Source organism: Halichoerus grypus, chromosome 3, assembly GCF_964656455.1.
Source record: "Halichoerus grypus chromosome 3, mHalGry1.hap1.1, whole genome shotgun sequence".
Classification (NCBI taxonomy): Eukaryota; Metazoa; Chordata; class Mammalia; order Carnivora; family Phocidae; genus Halichoerus; species Halichoerus grypus.
The window spans coordinates 691625-711787 of NC_135714.1; the positions used below are offsets into that span (position 1 = coordinate 691625).

General features: G+C 57.7%; 1 protein-coding gene across 1 annotated transcript; it reads right to left on the reverse strand.

Moving 5' to 3' along the window:
• Positions 1–1498: 1498 nt before the first annotated feature.
• On the reverse strand, positions 1499–4918 carry NKX1-1 (NK1 homeobox 1). Its single transcript, XM_036070199.2, has 2 exons — positions 4444–4918; positions 1499–2373 (listed from the first exon to the last, which is right to left on the reverse strand). The coding sequence occupies exons 1-2, from the start codon at positions 4916–4918 to the stop codon at positions 1499–1501; spliced, it is 1350 nt and encodes a 449-aa protein (XP_035926092.2).
• Positions 4919–20163: the final 15245 nt, after the last annotated feature.

The window sequence follows — 20163 nt, forward strand, 5'->3', positions numbered from 1 at the left end:
AGGGTTACTTAGCAGAAAATTTCCTGGTGCCAGTGCTGTGCGGATGGAGGGGGGGGGGGACCGGATGTTCTGAAGCAGAGCAGCCTGCAGGAGGCCAGCCGCAGCAGTGGGCAGGGTGGTCCCAGCTACCTTTACCCCCAGCCCCACCCCAGCTGCCCAATGGGCTGGGGGCTGCCCCTCAGCGGCCCTTTACCCACTGGTGATGGGGAAGGCAAGAGGGGTCGCTCTCCCCACTCCTGCCCAGGCAGGTGCAGCCACCCACCCTCGCAGGCCCTCTCGCTCCCCAACCCAGCCTCAGCCCTCCCCGAAGTGGATGCTGGCGGGCTACCTAGCGCGGGGACAAGGTCTGAGATCTCAGCCGGCTCCTCGCACACGGAGGGGATGCACACCTAGAGAAGATGCGTTCCCAAGCGCAGCCGGCTCTTTCTGCGGCGCAGGGCTCGGCGCGGACCAGCCGCAGGGTTGGGCGGGAGCACGGGCCCCACAGCGCCCAGCATCCTGCTACCCCTCGGAGCTCTTGCCAAGTCCGGGCGGTGCTGCTGTGGGGACCCCTCCTCACCGCGCCCCCGGGCCTGTGTCCCCGCAGCCTTGGCTCTCGTGTCGGGCAGCCACAGGCTCAGTGTCACCACCTCTCCCTTCCCCGCGTTCCCAGGGCTCCAGGAACCCGTGTGGAGACCGCGCCCAGAGCGGGACCCGCGAGTCTTTGGAGGAGAGGTGGCTGTGCTGGGCTGGAGCGCGGGACTCGTGCGGGCCGGGCTTGCGGTCCAGCTCCGGCGCCCTTGGGCCAGCCGCTCGAGCCTGGGGAGCCCCAGCTTCCCTCCTCTGGGAATCGACAAGAGCTCATCCCTGCCAGGCCTGGGGGCACATGTGCCCAACGCAGGCCGGCCCTGCCCCGGCCTGGTGCTCCAGGTGCGGATGACAGGGGTAGGCGCCCAGGGGACAGTGCTGCTCCCAGCCCCGACTCTGTGCCCGGCTCTGCTCCACCAGGCTTCCTCCCCAGTAAGAGCCCCTTAAGGCTACACAGAGGAGGAAGGGGGATGTCCCTGAAGCCATGGGGTCCGGGGTGGGGGAAGGGGAGACCCGGGGACTCTTGGACAGCAGACAGTCACTCAGCCCCAAGTGCGTGTGTGTTGGGGAGGTGGGGAGCCCAGGCGCCACCGCACTGCAGAGTTTGGCCATGGGACACCGGGGAAATTGGGGCCTGAGCCCAGCGCCCGGTCCAACAGCCCGGGGCGCCTCGGTAGCGATGACGTAAGTCCCCACCGACGGGCGAGGGCAGCGCGGGAGCCTGAGGGACGCGGGTGCAGCCTCCTGCGGTTTATTGATTGAGTAAAGTTCAGCAAAGTGCTTCCGAGCGGGCCGAGCCCGGCCCCGACGCGTACAGTCGTTTATAAATTTAAAACTCTTCTGTAGCAACCGGCTATATACAGAGTCCACGACCGAGGCCTTACGAAAGCCCCGGCGGCGGGCGCCTTCGGGTCCCAGCCGGCCGCCGCGCTCAGAGGTGCGGCGCGTAGAAGGCGGGCGTGCCGTAGGTCTGCGAGCCCAGCACGAAGGGCGACAGCACGGCCGGGCTCGACAGGAAGGGCAGCTGCGCGGCGCACACCAGGCCGCCGGGGCCGTGCGCCGGGTACCCCGCGGGGCCGTGCATGGCGAGCGGCGCGCCCATGGGCGGCGACGGGCTGAGCGGGCTGAGGCCGCCGGGCAGCCCGGCGCCCGGCCCCGCGCCCGGCCCCGCTGCCCCGCCGCCGCCGGTCGGCGCGCTCGTGTCGGCACCGGGGTTCTGCTTCTTCCACTTGGTGCGGCGGTTCTGGAACCAGATCTTCACCTGCGTCTCGGTGAGGCTCAGCGACAGCGCCAGGTTGAGGCGCTCGCACACCGACAGGTAGCGCGTCGCCTTGAACTTGTTCTCCAGCGCCACGAGCTGCTCGTAGGTGAAGGCGGTGCGCGCGCGCCGCGGCTTCCCGGACTTGGAGTCCGAGCCCGTGCGCTTCCGCTTGGGCTTCGCCGCCGCCGCCGCGCCCTGTGGGGTCGGCCCCGCGCCCCCCGGCGCCGCCGCCGCCGCCGAGCCTCCAGGCGGGCCCGGGGCTCCGGGCGAGTTCCCGCGGGGGCCGGGGCCCGCAGCCTCATCCACCGCGCCGGGGGCCGCCTCGGCCTCGGCCGCGCCGGGGCAGCCCGACCCGCGGGCCGCGAGGCCGCCGCCGCCTCCCCGCGCCTCCTCCGCGCCGCGCGCAGTCCCCGCGTCGGGCGCCTCGTCGTCGTAGTCGTCGTCGGGCGCCTCGTCCGCGCTGTCCGCGCTCGGGCTGCGGCCGCCGCCGCCGCTGCTGTAGCCGCTGGCCTCGGCCTCGTCCGCCTTGCAGGGGTCGCCGGCGCCTGCGGGCGGGCGGGCGGGGAGGAGAGCGCGGTTAGGGCGCGGCGCCCTCCCCTCCGCGCGCCCCTGCCCTCGGGCCGTCGGGCCCCGGGACGCGCGCCCTCCCGCTGTGCCGTCGCTTCCCGGCGGCACGGCCCTCCTCCTCCTCCTCCCCTGAGCGCCGTCGTTCTTCCCTCCTCGCTCCGCGCCCGCCCGCGTCTGCTCTCCGTCCCTGCCTCCGTGCCTCTGTCCGAGCCGGGCCGGCCGGTGCCGCGCGCGGGTCTACGGGGAGCGAAAGCTCCGATCGATCCGCGGGGCAGATACAAACTTAATTAAACTCATTTTGTGTAATGTACAAACTAGTTAACGGCCGTTTAATTTATTTCGGCGTATATTACCCTCCAATTACGGAAAGGCGTGGGCCAGCCAATTACTGGGCATTTTAGAGCCGACGGGCCAGAGGCCAGGGGTGGGGCCGGAGCCGGCTGCCGGGAGGGAACTTCTGGGGCCCAAACCCGGCCGCCCCTTTCCACCTCAAGCCTCCGGGCCCTGGAACTTGGCAGCCCTCCGCCCCTCAGCTGAAAGCCCGGCCGGTCGCGGTCCTGACCAGGAGGTCCCGGCCTGGGCGGTGGGGGTCCTGAGCAGTGCTAACTCCGGGGGTGGGGGTGGTGTCCCCGCTAGGTCCAGTCTGAGCAGAAGCTCCAATCCTCCAAGCAGAGGCCCCTGAGGTGGCTGCATTTCGAGTGTGGGAAATTTGGAAGACAAGAGTCTGTCCTGGGCAGGGCCTGGGAGGGCATCTATGCGGACTGCACCCCACAGGTGGTGGTGTAGCCATGAGAAAAAGCCAGGGCAGGTGCTGTACACAGTGCTACCCAGTCGGGCACCAAGCCCCCGCTGCTGAGTCAGGTTGGCATCAAGAACCCGGTGAATAAATGTCAAACTGGGTGCTAGCAGACTTCCCCAGGGCAACTGCAGAGGTTGCATGGAAGTCAGCAGGGCAGGTGCGGTGGGCGGGGGGGCCCACCCACACCCCTTAGCAGGAGCAGGCTGTCCCCTAGAGGACCCTGAGAGCACCTGGCCATCTAGTTTTACCTTGTCAGGGTAGTCTGAGGAGGAAGAGGGCCTGACTAGGCTCCCCCCGAAACCAAGAGACAGGGCCTTCCGCTGGGATGGGCTCCCCATGCGGTGGAGGCTCTGGGTGGAGACTTCCAGAACTCCGGCTAGGCCGAGAGCCCGAAGGGTTCCCCTCTGGCCAACCTGGGTTTGCTCTTCATCTAGACCACACCTGGATCAGGCGAGTCCATGTACCCCGAGGCCCTTATGCCCCAAGACTGCGGCCCCGGCCCTGTCCACCCTGAGCTCCCGTCCCTGCTTTGCCGAGGGGCTGGGAAGTTGGAGGGAGGAAGGGCCGGAGGAGGGGGCACCAAAAGCAATCAGGAGCCGGTCGAATGCAATTCTCGATCAATAGCGGCCCCTAATAAGTGTAATAGGTTTTAATCGAGTAATTATCCGAATTTTGACCCTATAATTTAGATGTTCGGGGGGAGTTTGCAAGGTGCTTGAAAGAGATATGCATGCTGCCGTAATGGGATATCGACCGGGCCGGGGGCGCGGGCCGCCCCATTACCGGCCGCTTTCCGCCGCTAAGCACATTTCCCCTTAACTGTAATCGAAGGGATTTAATTGTTTTTCCAGAGATAACCAGCGTTTTGTCACAATTAGTCTGATTTGTCCAAAAAAAAAAAAAAAAAGAGGAGAGGGAGAAAAGGGGGAGGGAGGCCTCGGGCGGCGGGGGGGGCGGGGAGGTCACGGGCCCGCCGCCTCGCAGGTCCCCTCCTCCTCCGCACCAACTACCTTCCAAGGCCGGCCCTGCAGCCCCGCAGCCCTGGGATAGGCCCGGCGGAGCCATCCCGGGAGGCGCGGGGCGGCAGCGGCCCCGGAGTCCGGGTCGGACGGAGCCCCGCGCGCTGCGAACTTCGCACTGAGCCCCGGCACTCGGCTGGCCCGGCTCGCCGAGGGGCCCGGGAGCGTAAACGCATAGATGCGGCCCGTCCCCCGGCTCCCGCGACCGGAGCGGGCCGCGTCCTACTCACGCGGCGGCTCAGCTCCGGCGGCGGCTCCAGCTCCTCCGGCGGCGGCGAGGGCGCGGCGCTCCAGCTCCTCTGCGCGCGGCGGGCGTCCCGGGGCGGCGGGGGCCGGGGCGCACGGGGCCGGGGCGCACGGGGCGCACGCGGCGGGCGGCACGGGGCCCAGGAGCACACAGCGGCGTCTCCTGCTGTTGAACTTGTTGGGGTCCAGGATGTCCAGCACCGAGAAGGAGGTGGGGCGCGGCGGCGGGCCAGGCCGGGCCGCCCCGGGCCCTTCGGGCGCCGCGGGCACCGTGTCGCTGGCGGCGAGCGGCGGGGGTCCGGCCCGGGAGAAGGCGGGCAGCTCGGCGCGCCCGTCCATGGCGTCCCGGGCGGCGGCGGCGGCGGCGGGCGTGGGCGGTGCGGGCCCCGGGCCGGGCCCGGGCGGCGGCGGCTGCAGCGCCGGGCCGTCCCCGGGAGCCGCCGGGCCGCTCGCGCTCATGCCGGCCTCCCGCCGCTCCGGCCGCTCGGGCCCCGCCGGCTACTGGGCTCCCATCGCCGTGTGCCCCGCACGGTCTGGCGCAGGCGGCCGCGGCTCGGCTGGCTCCGGGCGCCGGGCCCCGCGCTCCGCCGCTGCTGCCCGGCGCTGCCTCCGCCGCCGCCTCAGGCGCCCGCCGCGCCCGGCCCGCGCATTTATGGCGGCCCCGCCGGCGGCGCCCACGCGCCCACACGCCGCACACACGTGCGCCCGCAGGCGGCCGCGGGGCCCCGCCGCCCTCGTTAGCGCGCGCGCCTAATTGGCTGCGAACGGTCCCGGGCGGAGGAGGCGGGCCCGCGCGGGACACACGGCCGGAGCCCCGGGCCCGACCGACAGACGCGCAGCCCGGAGCCCGAGTGCGGGCCGCGAGCCGCTGTGGCGGTGAGCGGCGCGTCGCTGCGCCTCCGCTCGTCCAGAAACGGTGCGCCTGCCTCCCGGGCGAAGGGGGAGGAGACAGCCCGGGCTTTTAAATAATTGCGGGATCAATCGGCGGAGGGGCCGCGGAGGCCCCGGGGCGCGCGGGCGGGCGAGCGCTAAGACTTGGCTGGGACATCCCGGCGCGGGACGCGGCGCCCAGGCGGCCTCTCTGCCGGCTCCGCGGTGCGCGGTCCTGCCACTCTGGCGGCGCCCGAGGCTCCCGCGTCCCTCAGCGGCTGGGGCGGGGGTGGGTCCTCGAGGGCAGACTCCGGGTGTCTGCCTCGCGTCTTCAGCCCCCTCCCACGCGTTCCGTGGACGTCGGTCCCGCCTCTCCCGGTCGCTCCTCTCGGGGTCTCCTCTAGCGTCTCTGGGTCTCCCTTGCTCAGGGTCTCTGTCCCTCCAGCCCCTCCCGCTCCCGCCCCCTTCGCGTCGTCAAACTAGGGCCCGGCCTTGTGTCCCCGCGAGGGGCGGGGCCGGCGGCCCCTGGGTCGCTCATTAGAAGTGGGATCGAAAATGAGGGAGGCTGGACGGCCTCCAAAATGGGGACCGAAGAATCCTACAAACAGCAGGCGGCCTACGTAAAAATCAATACCCTTCAAGTAAGGGGACACAACGGCGAACTCTTCCATCCCTACGCCGGGAGAAATAAGAAGCCCTTCGGTCCGGGTCTTTATTTGCGCATATTTATCTACAGCTGCGATGTTGGCACCGCAGGGCCCTGCGGCCCTCGGAAGGACCGGCCAGCGTCCGGCGTCCGAGGGTAAGACCGCCTCTGCTCCTCGGCAGCGCCCTCCCCCCTCTTCCCGCCCCAGAGCCAGCGAGCGCTTGGGCCGCTGGTGGGACCCAGGTGGGAGCCGGCGGTGGGAGCGCGCCTGCGAGGGTCTTCAGGGTGTGAGGCTGAATGTGATGGGTGTGAGTGTGCGCGCGGGCGTGTGCACGAGCGGTGTGCGCGCCACCTCACACTGCGGTCCCCGGAGACCGCTCCGCACACAAGGACGGGTCCTTTGCAATTACCGCGGGCAATGATCCTTTGGAAGCAGAAATTAAAAGTTGGGAGAAATAATGGGGGACCAATCGGCTGTAATTTGGGCCAAGCTCGGACATGCTGAGCCTCAGGGAGACTGGGGCTGGGAGGGAGGCAAGGCCTTCCCTCTCCCAGCCCATCCCCTCCCCCGCATGCTGGTCCATCCCGAGATTCTAATCAGACCCACAACACTGTGTCCTTCCTTGCCAGGACTTGATTATTCTTTATCTTTAAATTATAAATCACCTCTGGGGGAAGGAGGGTGGATAATCTCTCATCACAGGGAGGTAATTATCTCCTTCCCGCCCCGACCTTCCTGGTGGGACTCTTAGGCTCTCTCTACCCCTCCCCCAGCTAAGTTTGAATATAGATGTGCACACCCCATTCGCGTGCGCGCGCGCACACACACACACACACACTCATTCAGCAGCACGCACCACATACAATCTCAGATTCATTCATGAGCACCTAGGAACACCATCTCAGGCCCATGATCCACAAATGCATTCACTACCCTGCAGTCAGCCTCACCCGCGCCCACCAGCTCTGTGCTTGTCTTGGTCCCCTCTTTAAGTCTTTCCATGAGGAGGGCACACAGGGCCCCTACCTGCCCAGTCCCTGAGCTGCCACTCTGCTCCCATGAGGCACAGGATGAGGTGCCCTAGGGCAGGTCCCAAGTGCAAACTTTTGACTTGGCTCTGGGTGGTTGAGTTTCAGTGTGACCTAGAGCATCACAACCCCCTCATGTGCATGCTCACACTCCATGCCCCACAGGGTCTACCTGTCTTCCACAGGTCACCTGCTGGGTGGGCAGGGGCTGGGTGTGGGTCTGCTCTCACCCCCATTATGCACACCAGACACCTGCAGGTGAGGAAGAGAAATATGTACAACTTTCATTCAACACAAACACACATAACATTTTATGTAATGTAGATGTCGTATAACGTATGGTATCACTAAAGCATAGTAAACAGAATACAGTATATTAAATATGATATGTAATAAGCATAATGAAATAACATATTGTAATATACAACCAAACATATTCACACACTCAGCGCAGCAGGATGTGCTCCCTGCTGAGAGGTGGGGGTTGGCTCAGGGCTGAGTGCTACTTGGACAAAAAATGCTGTGACTGTCCAGGAATTTGGAGGTGCCAAGATTCTCCTCCTTGGTTCTCCTCTCCCCTGTCTTCCCTGCCCTGAACTGTCTAATGGGAGCTGCAGCAGTCAGAGTAATGAACTGCAGAGTCTGACCCGGGGAGCAGGGGCAGGGCATGGGGTGTGAGGGGAGGCCTCCAGCGCTACACAGAGGACCTTGGGTCATGTTCCCATGCGAAGAGGGGGTGCTATGTGAGGACAGGGGTCAGGGAGATCATGGCATCTGCTCCTGCCCCACTCCTCCCCCATCTCTAAAAAACAACCCAAGTCATGGGGATGCACAGCACCCGTCCTACTCTCTCAGATACCTGGGAACAACCCTCCCCTCCCCCCAACTTCAACTCAGAGCGTCCAGGGCTATAAAGACGTCCTTTCACTCCTAATCACAATTGATTGTCAATTAGACCCTCATTTGTGCAATCTTTGCCCATCTGCCATATCGGGTTATCTCCAAGCCACCAGCTTCACTTGCGGGGCCCCAGGTGGGCACTGACAGGTGAAATCAGTGCCTGAGATAGGGATGCCTCTGCCTACCCAGTGGACAGGAGACACCCCTTCATTGCTAAGCCTCCACTCACTGCACATCAGCAGGACCAGATGGAGTCATTGGCAGGCTGGGGGAGGGGCTGCACCAAAGCAGGAACCAACATGGAACAAGTATAGAACTCTGGGGGAGGGACTGGTGGTAAAAGATCTAAGTGGCCTAGGGAAAAGTAGTGGGTGAGGGCTGAGATTATGCAGAAGAGGAAGGGGAGGTTTTTGAGGGAGAAGGATTGGGGAGAGTTAAACATCCAGCCCTTTCAATCCATGGCCATAGCCTCTCCCCAACATCAGAGTTTTTGGAAGTTTGGGGTGCACAAGAGCAGGAGGGGCATCCCGCCCCTGCCACTAACTTATCATGTGTTTATGAACTCCCTCCTCAATGGTTTCTTCTGTCAATTATGGGGGTTGGATTCTACGTGATCTTTAAGGTCCCTATACCTCCCCTTGTGAGTTGAATAACAACGCGATCACAGCCTTCATTGTACATGGGGGTGGAGGGGCCTCCCTTCTCTTGCACCTGGAGAGCTTTATTGGACAGGATGGAGGGACAGCAATGTTCTGGGGTTTACAGGGCACATGGATGGATAACCCCCACTTTGTATAATGTCTGCTTCATGCAAAGCACACCCCACCCCAGACTGTCCAGCGCCCCCCCCCCAACATCACTGTGAAATATGCAGGGAAGAAATTATCACCCCCATCTACAAATTAGTGTATCTGACTCTTTGAGTCCATACTGGGTCCTGCTGATGACATAATGCTGTCTCTGATCGGGCCATCCTCCTGTACACCTGTGGGAAGGATGCGGGAGGTAGAGGCGGAGATGGAGAACAGAAGGCTTCTGCTCTCCCTCCTTTTGCCTCTCCACCCGCTCCACTCCGTGGTGAACCCTTTTGCTCACCCAGAGTTTGGAAAACAAGAGGGGAACTTTCCAGTTTTTGGCTTCTTTACTCATCTTTTAAGATATGCCTCTTCTGGGGTCTCCTAACTTCTCGAGCAAGGGTACCCCACACTCAGAACACCAGAGAAGAGAGGAAATAGCCACGGCACCAGGGGCATCTTCAGATCCACGGACAACGCCGAAGCACGTCAGTACCACGGACAGCACTCCCGACGGCCCTGCCCGGGCTGCGCTTGCGCCCGCTTTCAGCACCGCGGACAGCGCAAAAGCCTCCAGGCGTCTTTGCTCTCCCGGATAATCAACCCGCTTCTGTGCCCCGTCCTTGGCTCTCTCCCCCAAACTCTGGGATACCCCAGAGGAGGAAGAGGGCGGCAGGTTGTGTATTGTGTGGCGTCCTGGCACAGTATATGCTGCGCTCCAGCTCATTCACCATGGCCAAGCCAGAACCATCCAAACGGCCAGGGAGTTTTACAAGGTTTTCACTGCCTGGGTGTGAATGCTTCTCTTTGTAAGCTGCGTTGAGTTCAAAATGAAAAGCACGTAGCGCTGGGTCTGGTTCATGGCAAGGGGTCGGTCAAATGCAAAGGTGAGGTTTAAACCCTTTAAACTTAAGACAAAAACAAAATCCCAGATCATCAAAACTGGGAGTGGCTCTCGGGCTGTGTGTGGAGAGCAGGACACCCAACTCCCACGGCAGCACGGGGAGGTAGTGTCCAGCTTCCTCTCTTGGCCTCGGAGGACATCCTAGCTCCAAAGGGTTTTCTGACCAAAGGATAGGGCAGGGGTGAGGATTACCACCTCACAGATGGGTGAACTGAGGATGAAGAGGATTGATCACGTGCTCAAGGTCATCCAGCCAGTATGTGGTGGAACTCTGATGTGAATGCTGGGTCTTACTGATGCCAGCATTCTTAATGTGCAAAGTGACAGATAATCAACAACCAGGTTCCAAAGAGAAGGCAGTCCATGTGGGGTGCCCAGAGGGGTCCTCTCTCTTCAGGATGCCCCTTGCTGCCCTTGGTCTTTCCAGCTGCTTTACCTGCCACTGGTCCATCTCACAGGGGTAACAAGGATGTCCAGGTTCAATCATGCCCAGGATGGCCACCTTCCGTCCCTCCCCCCTCAAAGTCCTGTCAGTACCCAGGGTTTGAAGGGTAGTCATTCTCCCATCAGTAATCACCACAGTAGTCTGGGCTTTCTATGGATTTTTTACCCAGTGGAATGCTCTAAGTCCCTCTGTTTGGAGGTGAATGGCCTGAAGACCCCTTGTGAGTGGGGCACCTGGGGATGTTCTGGGCACAGGGTGTCAGAGTTTCCTGCTGATGACCTCCTCCACTTCTCGCTGCCCCTGCCACAGCCTAGCCCTCTGGTCTATCCTCCATCATTCTAGAGCATAAATCAGATCACACTCCTCTTCCAGAAATACCTGAAGGCTGCCACGATCCAGGGCTGGCATCTGGGCTCTGCAGCCTGATACGAAGGACTTCCTGACTGGCTCCTGTAGGCTGTCCTGCACAGTCCCTAAACCTGCACCCTGTGCCCAGAGCTCCTGAGCCCGATGGTTGACCTGCCATGTGCCTGCACCTGCAGTTCCCTCATTCAGCCGTGCCCTTGGCCACTTGTTCACATGCATCATTCCTACTTCTCTTAGTGGGAGCACCACCTGGAAGCCATCTGATTTCCCTGGGGAGAAGGGAAGCGTCATCCTGAGTATCCCTCCACACCCTGAGCTTCACTCTGTCCTGTTTTAACACACCATGGGACATTTATCCATCCACTTGTGGCTCTGGTTCCAGACTCTGGGCTCCTGGACATTGTGCATGTGTCTCACTTAGCTCTCTGTCCCCCATCAAAGTAAAGGCAGAATCTAAAATGCAAAAACATGTTTACACTGACAAGGAAAATTGGAAGGCCAAGTGCAGAGGGGATGGAGCAAGCATTTCAGCCCACCCACTCTCCTTTCATCCCAGTAGTGGTCTGACTTCCTGCTCTAGCTCTCTGGCCCCTTTGAATAGGGAAATGGCCCTGGCTGGAGAGTCAGGGCCCTGGCCACCTTGGCTCTGTCTTCCACCGCAGAGGGGTCTGGCACTGATCAACTTTCTCCTTGATGTAGTGGATGCAGATAGTGTCCCGCCCAGAACCTGCCCAGGTACCCATTCAGATCCCTGTTTAGATCCTTTACCAGAACCCCACCCAGATCCTTGTCCAGACCCCGGCCCCTGCTGCTAAGAGTGGAGGGGCTCAAGTTCACACCCATGAGCTACTCAGGAGAACTGTCCTTGGCTGATAGGAGACTCATTCCCAGAGACACCTGGGAGGACCCTGCCCCTCCTTCAGGGGTAGACAGTGGTCAGGATTGATACTCCTGGGCTCCCCGCAGATCAGGCCAAGGCAGGACTTCAGCAGAAGGCATCCTCGCTCTGTCCTGTCCCTGCCTTTCCTGCACTGCCTCCTGGATTTCTCCTGCCTCAGTAAATCCCAGGTGCCTGAATCTGTGCCTCTCACTCTGCTTGAGTCTCACCAGGGGTGACAGGTTGGGTTGGGGTGGAGACTGGCCCAGGAAGTCCCTGCCCAAGGGAGGACTTACTACCCCTGTGGTGCTGTGTGTCTCCGTGCACAGCTTAATTCAGAAGTCAGGATGTGTCTGTGGACATGTGGACATTTACAGGAATGCTTCTTGTCCCTCACTCCCCTGCCCCACCCCTCAGCCCCAGCCAACTGGAAAAACTCTGATTAGATCAGAAATGTCATAGATTGGATAACTTAACCACAGTTTTTCTTTCCCTTCATCCTCTTACTCGGCCATGGCCTTCCAATGGGGAAAGTATACTTCCCACCCACTGAAAGTATACTTTGGCCACATGACCTGCACTGGGCAGAAGTGACCAGGAGCCAGCTCTGAGCTCAGGCCTTAAGAGCATCTGTGTTTCTGCCCCTTGCAGCTTCCACTCTCCTCTGTGAAGAGAACATGCTCCGGACACTCAGCTGGGACTAGGAATAAAGGTCTGGAGCCCACCCGAACCCCACCTTATGAGCCCAGTGGGGGGCAGCCAATGGCAGCTGATCATGGTCCACAAGCAGGTAATGGGTGACAATGGCCGTGGACCACCGAGAGCTTTGGGGCTTTTTGTTACACAGCAATGTTGTAGCAGAAACCTGACTGATACAAATGGGGCACCTTACTGTCCATGACATCCTAGAGTTGAGAAGACGTGGCCTCAGCAGTCCCCACCCATTGTCTGTTCATGTCCCATGTTACCTGGCTCTCTTCTATGTGTCCTGCAGCTGACCTATTCTCTGCTCACCCATCCCACAGTCACAGGACTCTTTCCTGGACATCTCCACAGTCACCCAGTCTCAGGTACCGTGTTTCTCCCGCCACCCCACATCCCACGGGGAGCTCATTCCTTCATCCACCATACATTCAGCCACTCTCCATGGCAGACCTCTGACAGGGTGGACCCTGGGGTGGGCGTGGGGGTAGAAATGAGCCAGGTGAGGGGCGCCGGGGGGGCTCAGTCGTTGAGCGTCTGCCTTCAGCTCAGGTCATGATCCCAGGGTCCTGGGATCGAGCCCCGCATCGGGCTCCCTGCTCGGTGGGCAGCCTGCTTCTCCCTCTCACACTCTCCCTGCTTGTTTCTCTCTCTTGCTGTGTCTCTCTCTGTCAAATAAATAAATAAAATCTTAAAAAAAAAAAAAAGAAAGAAAGAAAATGAGCCAGGTGGGCAGGTCTGCCATCAGGGAGGCTGGGCAGTTACCCAGTTAGCAGGGAGAGCTGGCCGTCACCCGTGGTCCTTCAGTTTCCACCTGAGGCGCCGTGAGGGAGGGAGGGCGGTCATGAGGTCGGGTGGGAAGGTTAGGCATGGAGGACATGGGCCTTCCCTAGTCAGAAGAGTGGACAGCGTCCAAGGAGGAAGCGGGGAGGGGGCACAGGGAACCCGATCAGGGTGCGAGGAGGGGTCCAGGCCAGGTACACAGAAGGTGTTCAATAAATGCATTCAGTGAAACTGTTCCTGCCCAGCATGCACGTGCCACAGTCACACCCGCGGCGCTCACTCAGGGTCGGGAGGGCACGTGGTGGGGGGCGTTAGGCCGCGTAATGAGCTTAATTGAGGTTAATGCCTCTTGCACGGCTCCCTGATTATTAAATTATTATCACACGCGTGAATCATAATTAGAAGTTTGAGTAACACTCCAAGGGAAGCCTTGGAGGAGTGATTCCGGAACACCGCTGTCCTGGGCCGCCCGAGGGGATGCGGAGGAGTGGGGGAGGGGCATGGGGGGTGGAGGTGGGAGGCGGAGGTGAGCGCGTGCCCAAGGGGGCAGGGGGAGTGGGAGAAGGGCGTGTGGGGTGAGGGTGGGGTGAGCGCGTGCCCGCGGGAGTGTGCCCGCGCGCGGGACGGGGCTTGTGCGCCGGGCGAGGGCGGGGGGTGGTGAGCCCGGGCCCGACCGGGATGGGCAGGATTGGGGGAGACTCGGGCCCGCCCCCCCGACGGGCCCGGCCCGCCCCGGCCCCCCACTACCAAGGCCCCTCCCGTTGGGGGCTCGTTTGTGTGTGCTGAGGGCCCCCCGCGGCCTGCCTGCTGTCAGCTGCCGTCCCTTCCCCGCAAGACGCGACGTGGCGGCGGCGCCGCGGCTGGGGGCTCAGGGCCAGAGGGGCTCAGGGCGGCACTTTCCCTCTTCTCCCGAGGCCCCCCTGCTGACGCCTTTTGGAACTGCAGCACCCCGGGGGCCCCCTCCCCAAGGTCACTTCCCCGGGTCCCCCTCGCTATTCTGAGCCCCTGGACCTGCGGCACCCCGCCAGGAGGCCCTCAGTGCACGAACACATGCTGGCTGAGATGTGTGTCCGTGTCCTCCACACGCGTGTGGCCGTGTGTCCGTGCACACGTGTGGCTCTGCATGTGCCCGCTCCGCGCGTGTGTGCCCACGTGACTGCGTGTGTGTGTCCGCTCGTGCGCGTGGCCCTATGCGCCGTGTGCCCAGCGTGGGTCTGACTCCATCCCTGCAGCCCGAGTGCGCGGGCCCGGGGGTCGTCGGGCGCTGCGGGCGCTGCTGAGGCTCCCCGCGGGGCAGGTCGTCGGAGTCCGGGGGGCTGCAGCGCACGTGTGTCCTGTGGGAGCCGGATTCTCAGCCGCTCCGCCCTGTCCCCGCACAGCCTCCCCCTGCACAGCTCCGCCGGCAGCGGAGTCTCCGGGAGAGACGGGCTGGGGGGCGGCGGGGGCGGGAGACCAGGGTCCCCAGGGAGAGAGACAATCAGTCGCCCCTCCCCTCCCCTTGAGAGCGGACTCTCGCCCTCCCGCCCTCCCTCTCTTTCTCTCTCGCTTTCCCTTTCCTCTTCTCTATTTATTTTCCTCTCTGTTGCTGAAACATATTGAAGGGGAGAAAAAGGGAACATTAAGATCCACTGTGAGCCGCGCGGCGGTTTAACGATTTCAAATGAGCCCCGGCTTGGGTGAGGACCTGACAATCCCCGTCAGGATGGCAGATGACGGCTAAAATTACCCCGGAATCAATATTCTCACCGGGTGTCCCGGGCTGATAAGCGCGGCCAAGACAATGTTGACTATTAAAGTCGACAGCTTGAGATATTACACTATTAGTTATGCTATTTTTAATAATCTATAATATTTGGGCTATAATTAATTAATTATACGGGTCAGATAATATCTAGGGCTGGAATGAGGTCTGAAGGACCTATTACGGTGGTAATGAGAAAGGAGAAATCTAATCTGGGGACAGGTGCTGGGAGGCCTCGGCTGCAGGGATCGAGCCCCCGCATCGGGCTCGATGAGAAAGGAGAAATCTGCCGCCTGCCCTGTTGGCCTTGTCCCCGCCGGCGGCTCCCTCCAAACCAGGGGTCTTTGGGGTCCCAGGCAGTGGGGCTGCTGTAGAATGGGTCTCTGAATGGGCAGTGGGGTACCCTGGTGCCGGCAGCTGCTTTCCCATCTTCTCTGCGGTGAGGGCCTGGAGCAGAGGGTTCCCTGAGTCACGATGCTCAGGGCACGGGTGCAGGGCTCACCTCATGCCCCTCCAGTGTCTTCTGGATGATACACAGAGAACAAAACCCAAGCCTGTGGCCGCGGTCAGAGAGGCCTTCACCTGCGTCCCCCCTTCTCGCTGGGCTCACCACACTCCTGCCAGCACACCCCCTGCTCTGTGCCCTGGGCCAAGCTCACTCCGGCCCCCGGGCCTCTGCACTGGCCATTCCCTGGCTCTGAAGGCCGGCTTCTCGCTGACACTCAGTTCTCTGCTCCAGCAGCACCCCCTAAAGGCCCTGGCTCAACTCTTCCCCCAAAAGGCTTGCTTTATTTATTTGCTGGTGGAACGGAGGGCTGACAGACGCCGTTCTGCTGCTCCTGAGAGTGACCTTCGGTGAACACGGCTGTCCCGTGTGTAAGACCAGGACAGAAACCGTTGTCCCGAGTGAGCTCGGCAGGTGCCGGCAGGCTGCGTGCCGCTCAGCAATCCACCGCTTCCCCTCGTCCTTCGTGGGCTGCAGGAAGCCTTGCTCTTGGCATTCAGCCCTGAGTAGGGCAGCCCTTCCCTCACCGGGGTGCGCCACCCAAACCGCAGAATGAGCTGGTTCTCAGGAGGCAGGCCCTGAGAGGGTGGGCCCCGGGAAGCGTGGGGCTTGGTGCCCAGAAGTGTCCTGGAAGCAGGATCGGTGGTGGCTTAGAGCCGGTCAGTTGGCCCCTAGACCTCTGCCTGGTTGGCCCTGTTCCTATCCCCAGTCCCGCGTCACCTGGCTGCGCACTGTACTGGGCGTGGGGTGGAGGGTGGACAGTGTGCAGAAAATGTAAAGGTCCCGGCTCCTGGAGACGGACAGCCCCGGGTACTGTCAGCAGAGAAGCCCAGGCCTGGGGGGGGGGGGGGGGCTGGGGCTGAAATGGGCAGGAGCCTGCTGTGTGGACTCGGGGGGCGGGATGCCACGTGGGCTCCTGCTTACCTGACCCGGCCCTGCTGTGGGGCCGTGGGAAGGATCCTGCTATCTCCGCGTTCTTAGACAATCTATATCTTTTCTGATGATAAAGGTAACGTGCACCCGTGGAGACGAGCGAGGAGGCTGGAGCCTCTGTAATCCCGCCCCACAGCAAGAGCTCAGTGCACATCTTGCCTGTTTCCTTTTACAGTGTTTTCTGCTTTTTAAAGATGTGCACGTTGGCGCTGTGTGTGCCCTTGGGTCTCCGCTTCTCCGCCCCACGGTACGTGCCTGGTACCTCGTCCAGAGACCTGAGCTAATTATCACTCGGTTAGCTTCAGGTTACTCTAAACACGTTGCCATGTGGATGGTTTAGATTTCCATCCCCTCTTTAGGAGGAAACAGACGCGAGTCCCTGGGTTAGCGGGAAGGCACTGGATAAGTGACCCCAGCAACACATCACCTGGGGCCCGCAGATCCACGCACAAGGTGGGCAGGTCCTCTCTCGCTGGAACTTACTGGTAAGGATGCGAGTTCTCCTCAGTGAATATTGGTCATGTGTGTTTTTAATTTTTTGTGAACTGCCTTTGTCCCTTTTCCATTTGTTCAACTGTTGGCCTTGTTGTACTAGGTTTTTAAAAACCCTTTATTATAAAACATGTTGAACACACACAGAAATGCAGAGAGGAGCCCTGCCACTCGGGCTCAGCGGGCATCAGTGTGTCCCATGACCCCATGTCCTCACGGCCACACTTCTCTTTCTGTGATGTTTTTAAGCACATCTCCACACACCAGGTCCCTTCACCTGCAAATATTTCAGTGGAGAAAAGGAGGTAAAAGGCATATAGAGTGCAAAGGAAACTCAGACTGTCCCTACTATGTGCAGACAACATGAGAATCCACCTGGAAAACCTGGGCGGACCTACAATGCATTCCCAGGACCAGTTAGGGAGGTCAGAGGATATGACTTATAAAAGGTCAAAATTCCTACATACTAGCAATCAATAACTCAAAACTGAAATTAATTTTTTTTTTTTTACAATATCTCCAGGTTCAGGAACTTCCTTCCTGATCCTAGTTTTCTGAGAGTTTTTATCATGAACACATGGTTTTATCAAATGTTTTCTCTGCATGTACAGAGTGCCCTGTGGTTTTGTCTGTTACTATGGTGATTGGTGATCGGTGCTGAACCACTCTTGCATTCTGGGGATGAACCCTATTTGGTCATGATGTTTTTATTCTTTCTGTATGTTGCTGGATTCGACTTGCTAATATTTTGCTGTAGATTTTGCATAGATGTTCATGGTTCTGTAGCTTCTTATCTTGTCCTCTCCTTGTCTCCTGTTGGGATTGGGGGATGCTGCCCTCATAAAATGGGTAAGAATTATCTCCTCTATTCTCTTGAAGAGATTATGAAGAGCTTTATTTTTTTTATTTTTTATTTTTTTATTTATTTTTATTTTTAAAGATTTTATTTATTTATTTGACAGAGAGAGAGACAGCGAGAGAGGGAACACAAGCAGGGGGAGTGGGAGAGGGAGAAGCAGGCTTCCCGCTGAGCAGGGAGCCCGATGTGGGGCTCAATCCCAGGACCCTGGGATCATGACCTGAGCTGAAGGCAGACACTTAACCGTCTGAGCCACCCAGGCGCCCCCCCCCATTTTATTTTAATCTTTAACTATTTTGTAGAATTTGCCAGTGAAACCATCTGAGTTTGGAGTTTTCTTCTTTGAAAGGTTATGAACTATGAACTCAATTGTTTTAGTAGACAGAGGGTATTCGAGTTGTGAGTTCTTCTTGGGTAAGTTTTAATAGTTTGTGGATTTCAGGAACTTGGTCCATCCATCCAGATTGCTGAATCGGAGTCTGTGTCCGTGGAGCAGACCCTACTCTTCCTTTTCATGTCTGTGGATCCCATAGTGATGACCTCTTCTTTACTCCTGTTCTTGGTTATTTGTGTCTTGTCTTACTTCTTTGTCAGTCTGGCTGGAGATTTATCATGCAATAGTCTTTTCCAAAGAACCAGTTCTTACTTCATTGATCTTACCTAAAATTTTTCTGTTTTTAATTTTACCGATTTGGGTTTCATCTTTCTTATTTCCTTTCTTCTGGTTGTTTTGGTTTTCTTCTGCTCTTCTTTTTCTAGTTTACTAAGGAGGAAGCTTGGATTCTTCTTTTTCCATACAAACATTTAATACTATAAATTTCCCTCTAAGCCCTGTTTTAACTGCATCCCACAAATAATTTTGATACTGAAAACTTTCTTTTCATTTAGTTCAAATGTTTTCCAGTTTCCCCTGAGGCATGTTCTTGATCCATGAATTATTTACAAGTGCATTAACTTCTGAGCCTCTGGGGTTTTCAAAACACTTTTCTATATTGATTTCTACTTTAATTCCGTTGTAGTCAAGCACATACTTGGTGTTTGTTGAATTCTTTTAAATCTGTTAGGTTGGTTTTATATAACCCAGGATCTGATCTTTCTGGAGAATGTTCCATGCGCACTTGGAAAGGATGTGTATTCTGCTGTTGTTGGATGGAGGGTTCGGTAATGCCCTTTAGGAGCAGGTGGTTGTGGTGCTCGGTTCTACCTCCTTGCTGATTAGCTGCTTGTTCTGCTGACACAGACGGAGGACGGTTGAGGTCACAGCCATCACTGTGAATTTGTTATTCCAACTTGCAGTTCTATCAATTTTTGCTTCATGTATTGTGAAGGTCTGTTGTTTGCTGAACGCACACTTAGGATTTTATATCTACTTGAAATTGATCCTTTTATGATTATGTGATATCTCCATTTACTCCTGGTGATTTTCCTTCATCTGATATTAGTATATATGTACCCATACAGTATATGAGTACAGCTCTCTTTTGATTAGTGTTTCCACAGTCTATCCTTTTGCACCCTTTAACTTTTAATTTACCTATATAGTTATATTTAAAGTGGATTTGTGTAGACAGCACGTTGAATTTTCCTCAGTCCAGTGTAACGATCTCTGTCCTTTAATTGGTGGTTTAGGCCATTGACATTTAATATAATTATTTATGTGTTTGGATTCAGGTTTAACACTGTACTGTTTTTGCCTGTTCATCTCATACCTCTTCTCTTTTCTCTTTAATGCCTTCTTTATGATTCTTTCCCTCTCTTTCTTTCTTTCTTTCTTTCTTTCTTTCTTTCTTTCTTTCTTTCTTTCTTCTTTCTTCTCTCTCTCTCTCTCTCTCTCTTTCTTTCTAGTATTTCACTTTACTGGGTGGGTTGTTTTTTTTTTTTTACTATGTTTCCTTGTATGATTATGTTTTTAGCAATTGCTCTGGGGATTATAGTACAGACACTGAGCTTGTCACAGTCTGTTTCAAGTGAATATTTTGCCACTTCCAGTGGAATGCAGAAAACTTGGTCCTCAAACCACCTTTATCCTCCTTTTATAGTTGGGGATGTCTTGTTATTACATCTGCATACATTGAAAATTCCCCAGACCATGCTATAACTTTTGTTTCAGCCTTCATATATATGTTAAAGAAGTAAGCACTAAAACCAGAGTTTCATGTAGAGATTTATGATTTCTTTCACTTTGTCCCTAAAGTTTCAAGTTCTCTTCTGGTGCCATTTTCATTTTGCCTGGAGAACCCCTTTTAGAATTTCTTTTAGAGCAGGTCTGCTGGTGACAAATTCTCTTCATTTCCCTTCATTGGAGAGTGTCTTTATTTTGCCTTAATTTCTGAAGGATTTTTGATAGAGAATTTTTGATTGACAGTTCGTTTCTGTCAGTACTTTAAAAATGTTGTTCCTGGGGCACCTGGGTGGCTCAGTCAGTTGAGCATCGGACTCTTGATCTCAGCTCAGATCTTGATCTCAGGGACATGAGTTTAAACCCCACATTGGGCTCCACACCCAGCATGGAGCTTACTTAAAAACAAAAACAAAAACAATGCCTTAAAAAAAATGTTCCACCACCTTCTTGTTTCCATGGTCTCTGATGAGAAATCCATAGTCTTTCCAGTCATTGTTTCCCTTGTATGTAATTTATCATTTTTTTAATGGCTGCTTTAAAGGTTTTTTTCACTGTCTTTGGTTTTCAATAGTTTGATTATATTTCTGGGCATGGATTTCTTTGAGTTTATCCTTTTTAGAGTTCACTGAGCTTCTTGAATCTATAAATTTATGTCTTTTATCAGATTTTGGAAGTTTGGGACCATGATTTCTTCAAGTATTTTTTCCTGCACTTACTCCTTTCTTTCTGGGGCTCC

Bases quoted from the DNA above. Each gene is read 5' to 3' on its own strand.
- NKX1-1 (XM_036070199.2), bottom strand. From the start codon at position 4,918: ATGAGCGCGAGCGGCCCGGCGGCTCCCGGGGACGGCCCGGCGCTGCAG. The intron at 2,374-4,443 runs GTGAGTAGGACG...GCCCGCCCGCAG, and splicing joins CGCCGGAGCTGAGCCGCCGC to GCGCCGGCGACCCCTGCAAG.